Below are 12,060 nucleotides of genomic sequence, written 5' to 3' on the forward strand. Positions count from 1 at the left end.
ATAGCATTGTGGTGGATGGGCAGGATATACAATATGTTGACGAGTACGTTTACTTGGGCCAGATAGCATCCTTCGAGAACAGGCGATCTATCGAAATCGATAGACGTATCGAGAACGCCTGGAAGAGCTTCTGGTCCATGAAAGCGCTAATGAAGGGCGACCTTCCCTTGTGTCTCAAGCGCAAACTCCTTGACATGTGCATCCTGCCCATTCTAACCTACGGTGCACAAACTTGGTCATTAACTGAGGCTCTAAAATCGAAACTCAAGGTTTGCCAGCGTGCGATGGAGCGTAGTATATTAGGTGTTCGCAGAACTGATCGGATCAGAAACACGGAACTACGCTCCAGAACTAGAGTTGTAGATGTAGGCGTCAAGACCGCTAAGCTTAAGTGGGACTGGGCTGGACATGTCTGCCGCATGCACCCAGAAAGGTGGGCCAAAATGGTTACTGAGTGGGACCCACGGAACACAATAGACGGTGCAGGCCGGAGTTTAGGCAGACCGAAAAGGAGATGGCGGGACGACCTGGACGCATTCTACCCCAAATGGTGGGAAAATGCCGATGACAGGGTCGAGTGGAAAAAACGAGGGGAGGCCTTTGCCCAGCAGTGGGACACCAAAATAGGCTAGAGAAAAAAAAAAGATTATGTTGCTTGGCTTTACCACTTTTTCGACGACGACGTGAATAATTAGCAGAAATTATTTAATAAGTAATAAGACTAATAAGCTACTACGTGTTCTATTATATAACTGTCGCAGTCGGATCGCTTGCGGGGCTCCGTCTATTTAAGTTGTGAAGGAAATGTTTTGGAAAAGAAACACATATAGTGCGGTGGGACCATGGTAAAAATAAATTAAATTGCAAACATTGTCAAACTCCGGTGACGTAGACGACCGAAAGAACTGGTCACTCTACAATCTAAATAGTAGATACGATGCGGCTAAACGTAGGCCGCCTTATTGAAGAACGTATCGCATTGACAATCCGGCTAATCGTCGAACCGCCGCATTTCAAAACGCCCCTGTTTTGTAAAACGGCTAGCCGTAATGTAATACGGCGGATTATACGATCTGACTACGACATAACTACGTGTTATATAATATTCAACCTACTCTATTTCATTCTGTTGACAGCTCCAAAAAAAGACGGTCCAAAATGGAACATTTTTTTAAGCGTTGTCATGGCCACGCACTCACCTCGTGGTGATTCCTGGATAACTCCCAAAAGTGAGAGTCATCGTGTCACTGACCAGTCGTAGGATCATTTCAATGCGAATAGCACAATGTCCTTGGCAAGATCATTTGGGGAGTCAATAGCTGACAACAATTCAATGGCTTCGCAACAATCAAATGTGTCTTTTTAAACTTTAGACGTTTTGAAATAAGATCTAAATTTGGAGGGGCATTCGTTGCGTAGACTTAGGTAAGACCAGTTGAGTCTTCGTTTACATAAGCTTTCTGCTTTACACTAAAATCAAGAAATTTATTCTCAAGGATAGCATCAAGACCCCTTTCATCTGGATTCAAATGTATAAATTATAACATTTTGCCATTTCTTACATTAACTGACCTACGCTTGAAGCATCTTTAAAAACGAAGAACCATTTTCACTATGCAGCTACAAAAATACTTTCAGATTGGCGCAGAACCAAGACTACAATTTCATAATATTGGAGGTTTTTGCATTTTCCATTCGGAAAACATGAATAATTTAATATCCGTATCGGTCGGAAATGTGAATAAGGTCACACCAATTGGGGATAAGGTACTTCCTGCTCTGTTTTAAATTTGAATGATTACATACAGCACACAGCCACGGGTTTTTGTCAATAATACAAATTTGATACCCGCTTTTAATGCTGATTGTATATCCTTTGCATACTTATCAATTACGCTTTAAGTCGTTTCTGAAGAGCATAAACTCGCTAGTGCAGATGCTTGTTTTTTTGCCAAGGTCTTATACCTAACTATTCTGACTAACACTGAATGTACAAAGTACAATAAGCGTGTAAAAACGGGATTCTGATTCAGCAGGAAAACCAACAATTGCACTTTGCCTTGTAATGTTTATAACAAGTAAGGATAACAATTTTCTGTAAACACTTATAAAATAAATATTACTACTTTATTCGTTGTTATAAATACAAAAGCTAAATGCCTAACTTAATATTGTTTTTATGCGGACAATGTTACTACGTCAATAAGGCTGGCCGCACCTCGTCACTGAAATTATACCTACAAAATAATAATATGACGATATAACCCTATACTATAGGTAGCAAAAATCTAAGGTGTAACCGTGTTTAATTTATCTAGCTGTAATATCTGATAAACTTTTGACAAATAAGTTATTTGCGCGAGTCCAGCAAAACATCATGATGGCGACGTTATGCGTATGCGTATGCGCATATTTTACGGGCCCGGTATGGCGAAGGCCAAGCGATGAATTAAACTGTTTATTTTCGCCATATTTGTACAACTTTATACACTACAGCGTGAATAAAGAACTATTTACGGGTAAAGCATTAATATCTGGGAGACATAATAAATAATAATAATAACTCAATAATGCGCGTTTTTCCAGAGATAAGACCTAAGGCGACCTAGCTAGATCGATTTTTCGGCCCAAAAACCGCCATATAGCAAATTTCGTCGAAATCGTTAGAGCCGTTTCCGAGATCCCCAAAATTATATATAAATAAATAACCAAGAATTGCTTGTTTAAAGGTACCTATTAGATTTTTAATTTACGAAGAATTTCGCAATTGTTGCTTATATGATTCGAACCAAAAATTTAAACTATATACATACATAATAATATGAAAGTTCATCTAGTACAGTTGATAAAGTAGAAAACTATGTCTCCCACGATTCACTGTTTAAATTTGGATGATGGCCAGAGCTGAAACTTCAGCAAAAAGGTACTTTAAATAAAACTGAGAGAACAACGTGGTCTGTCATTAAACGAGCTGCATTTTGTCGTCAGGATAAAATCAAATGAGGTACTTATTGTAATTTAGAACATGTTTTATCCCTTGTTAATTTGACAACCAAAATACCACAGCGTCAATCCTAAAGCAAACGAAACAAATTATGATGTTTGCACAACTTATTAAGGCTATTTGATAGAATTTCGTAGAACATTCATAGTCCAAAGTCCGTTCCTCGTATCGTTTAATTTCTGGTGAATAGACCATAATTTCCAGCAGCGTGTGTCAACAATGACTCAATAACGCCATTGCAGTTTACATTATCCGCTATTCAAATGTGAAGTTGCTCGAAAACAACCGTAACATTCCAGACTCCAGTTTTGAAGATTGTTCTGTACTTATAAGATTTTGTAATTCTGTCATTGAAACATTTGGAACAAATTTGAGTGCAGACTTAAATTAGCCATGTGCTGGCGGGAAATAGATTGAGGACACAGGATTGAGATGAGTGGCATCTTCGACTTGTGTCGAAGCTTAAAACTCTTTTTAGATTAGTCCATGGTTTATAAATGTCTAGATACAGACGAATTTCCCTGGTTAGTTCAACAGTTATTGTTAGCTACAACGCCATAAATATAACAGATTAGGCATAAGCTCTTGACTAATCAACAATATAAAGCGATAAGTTGAAAATAGGCTCAACTACAATAACAACTAGTTCTCGTGACAATTTCCGTGATGAAATCAACTGATAGTGGGAACTGCGCAGTACCTACACCTGTGTTTTGCATGGCTGAACCGCCCCCTGCGGAGTTCGATAACAGTTAAAAATTAACGCTGGACTGTTTATCAAATTCGATTCGATTGATAATTGATAATTTTTGATGATGATTGTATCAGATGGAAAACAACTCTGTTGATAATATGCAGTGTCTCATTCTCATTAAGACTAACTGGGAAGGACCTTATGACCTACGCTGTATAGTCATCTACTATTCAGCTTGCTTGATATGATACAAACCCGTCTAAATCTACCAGATTTTAAGACTTCATAGTTTCATCTACTATCGAATTTAACTACTTTATACTGATACTAATCAGTGAAGTACTTACAGGAACTCTATTTAATATTCTTATGATGAATTGATTGCGCGAGAGACTACGTGACCAGAATCGTGTGTCTACTTAATTACAATACGTATTAGTAGGTATAGAGTATAGAAGCAATGATACAAAGTCTAAACACAACTTTGATTTTGAAGTGAAATAACAAAGGTGTAGCAAATGTACAAATTATAGATGTTTTTATTGAAATTAGAATAATATTGTGACATTCTTGAGAGTTGAGACTAACAGTTCAGATTGACTTAAGTCTTGACCACTTAACAATGAACATCACCATTTTCGTTACCACTTAACAGGTATTTATAAAGCTACAGTAAATAGATGTAAGAGTAGGTATATATGTAAGACGCCACTATGCTATATCATAAAAGCAAATGTTCTCATGTGCCGCGCAAACAAACTAGAAGAGAATAACATCACATGGCAAATAGCAACAGATTCTAATCCTACGCAAATACAACCTTTGTTCGTTCAAAGTAACACGCCTAGCTTGCGTGATGACTAATCCTTAATAAGGAAGTCACTAGTAACCCAACTACTATGAAAAGCTTGGCAAAGTGGGCTTGCAGAAATATTCATAGTTTTTTCTGTTTTTCCTAAACAATCTGGTCTGCTCGCATTAAATTAAACTAGAGATTATGATTGATTTGACTGTTAGCGTTTCAAATTAGTCGGGCTGGTCGTAAATTCAAATAATCCAGACACTTTGGTTTCACCTTCACGTGACACGGCGGTAGCAACGTCGCAAATATAGCCGGTGATGTAATACGGCTAAGTAGGGATATAAAAAGCTGTGAGGGCACTCAAAGCCAAGCCTTTGTGGGTGATAAAAAACTAGAGTTGCATATAATCTTATTTGCATTCGTTTGTAAACATGGCGAGTTTGCTTTTGTCTGCAAACTTGATTTGAATTTAAAAATATATCGATGTGTTAAATCCATGGCAAAACAAAGTATTCCGGCCTTTGTTACATCCTTAGCAGCTCTAGCCTTTGTTCCAAATCAAGGCTTCTAAAAATACAGTGACCTCAGATTTACTTTTAAACAGCCCATTAAAATTTAAAAACACAGGGTTCCTTCTTCTTCACATTTTATGGCTGTTGTATCTATTATTGTGCGTGCATAATTATTGTGGATATGATCAGTCACAATAGAAAGCTGTTCTGTCACGGTAGATGAGAGATGGGTTGGTTATTACCCAAGAAACATCATGGTTATTTGCAACCACGCTCAGTTGCCCATTGCTTAGTAATGCATAGTTGATTGTCCTATAACTGGTTTACAACAGGCTTCTGGCCGCGTTTTGCCACGGATTTCTCGGCGTCCCTTTCCATCTACCATAGACCAAAAGAGAAGGAATTCTCAGTTAAACTAACAATTGTTAGTTAAACGCAGTATTTAATAGGATTAATGGTTGTGTTCATTTAGCTTGCACGTGCCTCTCATTTCAGCGTAAGTTGACACATCCGTCCTAAAATAGGGCTCCAATGCAAAGTGCGTTCACCCTTCGCAAGTACCTGGGGCTTCCGATAACGACGTGCAGTCTCTTTGTTCTTAAGGAAGTTGTTAGGCGCGTTTTGAAAGGCGACAGATCAAAAGCTTTGTGAACTCTTCGATCCTTTCAAATTGAATCTATCTGATCTTTGTTTTCCTTTAATCTTAATGGAAACTTGATAAGCCAGATGATATAAGTACTTTGTTTTTCGCGTCGCTTTTTATTTATATCATATTCAAATGTTCTTTCGTGATTGCGAACCAGTTCCTTAGCGTACGTGGCTGTCCAGTTATTTTAAGATTTTATGAGATTCGAAATGAAACCAAGGTGGAACGCAAAACAAATGCATATTTCGCAAGTTGCTTTGTATTCGCGAGGGTCACGTAAGGTCTGGTGCCACTTTCTGTAATTTTCATACATTAAACAATGGTCTCTTTTCTCCACAACACAACGAAATTGTGAAAAGATGCAAGTCGATTTGGCAGCCTCAATGTTTTGCACCGCTTCTGTAGATACTATTTGAACGCTACAAATCTACAATGTGAGTGGCTCACAAAACAGTGTGTTGTCCGATTTGTTGGTCGACTGGTCTTGCCCGAGCACGTGGCGAGGACGTGATGCCTGGGAGAAAGAGCGACGCGCGGGAGCGAGACGGAGAGAAAACATCTGGGACGCTTTGCTTTTAGCCATCGAGGACTTTTTCTGTTATTTTTTTAGTCTCTTCGCTGACATAAATCTAGAGACAAGGTGTAGCGTGATGTAAATATAATGTGATGGGGAAAGCTATTATAAGAGAATCAGTGAGTCATTATGTCGTAAAACTCGTAAAGATAATGGTTTTACTCATCATTGTCTAACATTGTCTGGTTATCTGTTTTGTTCTACATTTATATGAGGTTGTTTACTTCAGTTATTCAATTCGTATAGAAAGAATCCAGGTCGCGATAAGCCGCATTTGAATAGAGCATAATGGAGTATATGCCACCTGATATTGATATAAATGGAAGTAGGTATGTATATTAAAGGGACTGGATCGTGGAATGGAATTGGCAACCAGTCCCGAGCCTCAGCAGGTCAACGAACGCGAGGATACTCCGCACCACGTGCCGAGCCTACGAATATGAAACAAAATGGCCGCCGGATTTTCACTTTTTAATAATGGCGTCGGAATTGCCACAGACAATAATTTGATACTTTGCAAAATAAATGCAATGAGATTTTCTTTAAAAGCCTATTCATGTTATTGAAACACGTATGTGTAATAGTTGCAGAAAAATATAAATTTTCATAAATGTGGCGTGATACAATGCGGGTAAATTAATTAGGATTTAATATGTAAGTAGGTATATTTCAGTCATTCACGTGACTTCGGCGCCATGTTGTTTTTCGGCCATCATGAAAAGCGAATTAATTAGAGCGCCATGTCAAAAGGTTAATATTTTACAATTTATTCCATAATGACTCATTATCCTTAGCTACGATTTAATCTAATTACATTTTGCGCAATACTTTTAATTCTGATTAGATCACGATTATTCTAATGAAGAATCAAGTTTCTAACAATATTTATATCTAAAGTGTCATTCAATAGAACTTGCTAACTATGTAAACAAAAGTTACTAGTAATTTGACATTCAGTGTCAATTTTAGTATGGCGGTTTGTTTACATAGTTAGCAAGTTCTATTGAATGACACTTTATCTACATACCTATCTAATACCTTTAAACGAGCAATTCTTCCATATATATTATATATATATATATATATATATATATAAATGTGTGTGTGTATATATATATTACAATGATCTCGGAAACGGCTCTAACGATTTCGATGAAATTTATTGAGTTTTTATGTTTTCTGTCTCCCAGATATTTTCTTATTAATATTAACTAGTTACATTCTATTCCTAGTCTAAAATCAAAAGTAAAACGCAGATTAACGTGTAGTGATAACTGATAATTAATATGTATGTATTTAATTATAATAAATGTAATTGTTCTATGTTAATAATATTAATTAAACAATCATAATATGATTTACATTGCTCGTTTTACAAGGTCATAATTGTAATAATAATAACTAAGTATGCATGCTTCTAATCTTACCACTTCTGCACACTTTACCTTTGGACATGCATAAACACAGTGATCCAAAGAAGATTTCAACCTTAAAACAGTAGCCATAGAGTTGAGAGTAGCACGACAGTGCACCACGCCGCTAGATCGTGTTATTTTACAATGCTAAGTCCTAATAGAAGTCTAGTTATTACAATTCGTTAAAAACACGCTATGGCCACGTGACTTGAGGAATGCAACGTTTTTTAATGCTGCGTGCTATTAGTATGTAACGGCCGCAATTGTTAGGTACTATTGCACTCTTAACTAGCCATTGGTTTTTGAGTTCGGATGGTAGGATGTGGATGTGTCCCGCCGAGTTTGTTGCCGATCCTATATTGGGATATCCTCCTCCAATTGAGGGGGGATTTAAATCTTCTCGAGGCAGAGGTGTAGCGGTGTAGGGAATGTAGGGATGGAGCCGGTGTAGCTTTATTTGACGTTCATAAGCTCATTGTAATATGCCTACTTAAATAAACTATCTTTATCTTTAGGTACCTAATATAATGTAGATGTATTCTTTGTATTTTTTCTAAGATTTTTTTCTAGTGTTATGAGCGCTAGGCTTTCGTCAGGCATTTCCAAAGGCTCAAGCCGGGAAGGCTAAAGTTGGACTTCTTTCAACCACAGACTAAAATCTTTACCTAGAAAATTCCGTTTTCTCTTATAAATATTCCATTACTATGATGACACTGAGTAAATATTTTATTTGCAGCGATTATTGATGACTATTATTAAACAGTTATCTCAATTAATTGAGTTATACCGAATCTAGGTCTTCGTTGTTGACACTTGACTTTAACCGGTCATATTCTCTCTGCTCTTTTGTTATCTTCAAACTTTAAAATTCAGTGTTGTCTAATTACAATTTTAACATTTACATTGACCTCCTTAGTCATTAACTGTCTGCAAAAGAATCGAGGTTAAATTTAGCAGCTATACTCATTTATAGTCATTAAATTCAAAACTCAGGATTATGATTTCATAATTTTTGCCCCTGACTATGAATGGAAGATCAAGATGTGGACATATACATGGTGCCATTTGAGTATGTTTTTCTATCTCCATAAACAACGAGCAATTTAATGCCCCTACTCTTACTAAAATCAGACAAGATTTTTTGTTTTTGTTTATTTCTTGTCATTTAATCTACTTTTAAAAGTGCCAATGTGGTATTTAAACAGCTGTAAGATGTTTCAAATGAAAAATTTAGTAAATTTTATTTCTAACTGGGACAAATGACAAAATTGATGTCAATGACAGTTCCGATTCAAAGAGGCTATTCAATTTACTAATTTAAATATCTTAATAAGCCGTTGTAATATCCTAAATCCACTTATAAAAGAAAAATAAATGACAAAAAATAAACAATAAAATAAAAATCTTGTCTGATTTTAGTAAGAGTAGGGGCATTAAATTGCTCGTTGTTTATGGAGTTAGAAAAACATATTACTAATCACGACTCAGATGGCACCCTGTATATGTCAGTTACATTGATTGCAATTCCGTTCAATGCTAAGGATTGTTTACAAATTACAATTCATTTGATAAGAGCCAGAATTCGTTGACCATTTATCTCCATGGAAATATAAAGATGCCGAGAGGAGATTTTATCATTTTGTCCTAATTATTATCATGATTTTAGAGCTTTTAATGGTTAAACCAATCATGTGAGATATATAGGTTATAAACCAACAGAAGTATACCTATATCATAATGAGGATTATTGTAATACATACCTTATGTGACTTTATTGTAGATATGTACTAAGTGTAGTGTAATACGGTTTCAAGATTATTCGAGGGGGAAAGCCCTCGGTTTTACTAAAAAGGTTTAATGAGGTTTTATCGGTTAATACTGGTTTTATAACTTCTGAATGGGTTCTTGCGCAAGACGTATATAAAGCAAAAATAATACCAATATGTAATTCAATATTCTATGTTCATCTTACGTCTATTATGCTTAGTCGCCTTGAGCGAGTTCTGCCCATTGATACTTGAGATGAGTTCTTAAGTTACCCCACAGCGTTCAGTAGTTGTAAATATTTGTCATCCTACCCATAGTACACAGTTGTTACCATGCCTTAATTGCCACCACACATTTCCTGCTACGTAAAAATAGAATTAACTGCGCATTAAGTTGGATTTAACTTGAATAAGTCAACAGTTACAATTATAAAGAAACATGTTTTTCTTTTGAACTGCGACACATTCAAATGAGGTGTTTGACTGTCGACATATACTCAACCGAATAAAAAATATGTGTTGCAGCTGGCACAGTACTGATAACTTTCCTTTGTAATAACAGTTCGTTTAGGCACTTTAGGCGCCATGTTGCTTGTTCTATAATCACGCTCGTAAAACATAACACGCTCGCCATTGGGAACTATTTATAAGTGCTAATTTAACATGCCACTCATATACGTAAAAACGCAAAATGTCGACTAATAATAGGTTTGAGTTGTCTGATTGCTTTCACTCCACGATCGCGTGGCTCCGTTTAGCAAATATCTTCGCATACCCACCAGCCCACAACCTCTATTTCGTAAGACTCTAAATCGAAAAGCTATCAAGGCTCCCAGTCAGGGTAATAAACAAAGTCAAACTTACGCAATATGCTCTAACAGTTTCAGAGTCCTAACGTTTAATTGAATTGTTCCAGTTATGCGAAAAGCTGGAGATTGGAGCCGAGTCCGACTACTTCGGGCTCCGCGTGTGCCCCGCCTCGGGGCCCAGTCGCTGGCTCAATCTGCGGAACCCACTCGACCCGCACCGCATCCCCGGCGGCCGTCTGGACCTCAGAGTCAAATTCTGGGTCCCTCCCCACCTCCTGATCAACGAACCCACCCGCCACCAGTTCTATCTCCACGCGAAACTCGATCTGACCGAAGGTAGACTCGTCGTCGCCGACCAAGAAGTGGCCAGAAGGATCATAGCCTACATAGCGCAGGCGGAGACCGGCGACTGCGACGCCGAAGTACCCCCCACCGACATCTACGATGAATGCGACAAAATCGGACCTCAAGGCGAGAAGCCTGACGATCATTTAGAGAAGATCATCGAATACCATTGCGAGATAGCCGGCATGCGCGCTTCGCAGGCGGAATACAGGCTTCTAAAGGAGATATCGAAGCTGGAGTCGTTTGGGGAGGAGCTGTTCTTCTGTAAGCCAGTGACGCAGTTCAACAACGCTCACAACCTGTACAGTCACTTGTTGTATCACGCGCAGCAAGTTGAAGAGCCGAAGACGCGCGACGACCAGGAGATAGACGGGAGTGGGACGGTGGGGTGCCTGGCGACGGGACAGACGGGCGTGGGCTGCGGCTGCAGGCTTAGCACGTGCGTGGGCGTGGGCCCGCACGGCATCGTGGTCTACCGGCCCGCGTGCAACGGCGAGCAGGAGATCGGAGTTGAAAAACAAAGGTAAGAATATACGTATATTGTTTGTTGTTTTCATCATATCAACCTTTTATCGCCCACTGCTGAGCATAGGCCTCTCTTCGTTCTTGTTTTTTTTTAACTCTATCTAAAACCCCCCGGGTTTAACGCGCTTTAAAGCCTTATTAATTAAGCTTAAGATAAGCCTAACCTTTGTTTTATTAAACTATGTTATCAGTTTGGATATCGGTTAGTACCCGAAGGATTTACCTCTATATCTGTTTAATAAGGTCAGTTGTTATTGTTTTATCTGAGAGGGAATAATATGTGATAAGTAGGTGTGTAGAAAATTCTAGTCAAGTATGATACTAATCATTATAACTACATACCTACGTTGCGACACTTCTTGCGTCAATCCCATATTTTAAATGCTAACGAAGGATATTATTGAAAAAATGACGTAAATTGTTTTTTCTTCATACTTTATTTAATGCTGCCGTAGACTTTTACTAGGTTAAAAAATTGCTGGATCAACATCCATAGGTCTTAGTAACAGATATGCAACTTCGCAACAATACAGCACTAGTGCACTAAATTTGTTACATGATTTTTGTATGTTGTTAAATAGAACGTCTCTTTTTGCGTCAACAAATTCAACAAATCAATTCAAATCTAATAATTCACATACGGATTTCCTGTGTAATGTTATTGCGTTAGTGGAGTTGTTAAGCAAACAGCTACTGATAAGATAAAATGTGAACACAGGATCTTTCTAGTTCTTCTAAATATAATGAACAAATAGCTATAGACATGTTTGCCAAAATGTCACACAAGGCTTAGAAGCACCCACTTTCGAATCTCGTATCTTCCATATTTGAGTTTACTTTTATTTTTGCTATGTGAGAAATTAATTTTCAGTACCTATCTTCAATTGCTGCATTAGGCCTGAAATTTGGGACAAAATTCCGGTATGAATAATAATACCCACATCCGATTACAATTCAGTAATGTCAAA

General features: G+C 37.6%; 1 protein-coding gene across 1 annotated transcript in view; it reads left to right on the plus strand.

Moving 5' to 3' along the window:
* Positions 1-12,060, plus strand: part of LOC134657818 (E3 ubiquitin-protein ligase MYLIP) — a 37,408-nt gene that overhangs the window by 17,793 nt on the left and 7,555 nt on the right. Inside the window, exon 2 of the mRNA XM_063513388.1 lies at positions 10,330-11,090. Coding sequence (XP_063369458.1) covers positions 10,330-11,090 — 761 coding nt within the window. The remainder of the gene's footprint in view (positions 1-10,329; positions 11,091-12,060) is intronic.

This window comes from Cydia amplana, chromosome 21 (genome assembly GCF_948474715.1).
Source record: "Cydia amplana chromosome 21, ilCydAmpl1.1, whole genome shotgun sequence".
Classification (NCBI taxonomy): Eukaryota; Metazoa; Arthropoda; class Insecta; order Lepidoptera; family Tortricidae; genus Cydia; species Cydia amplana.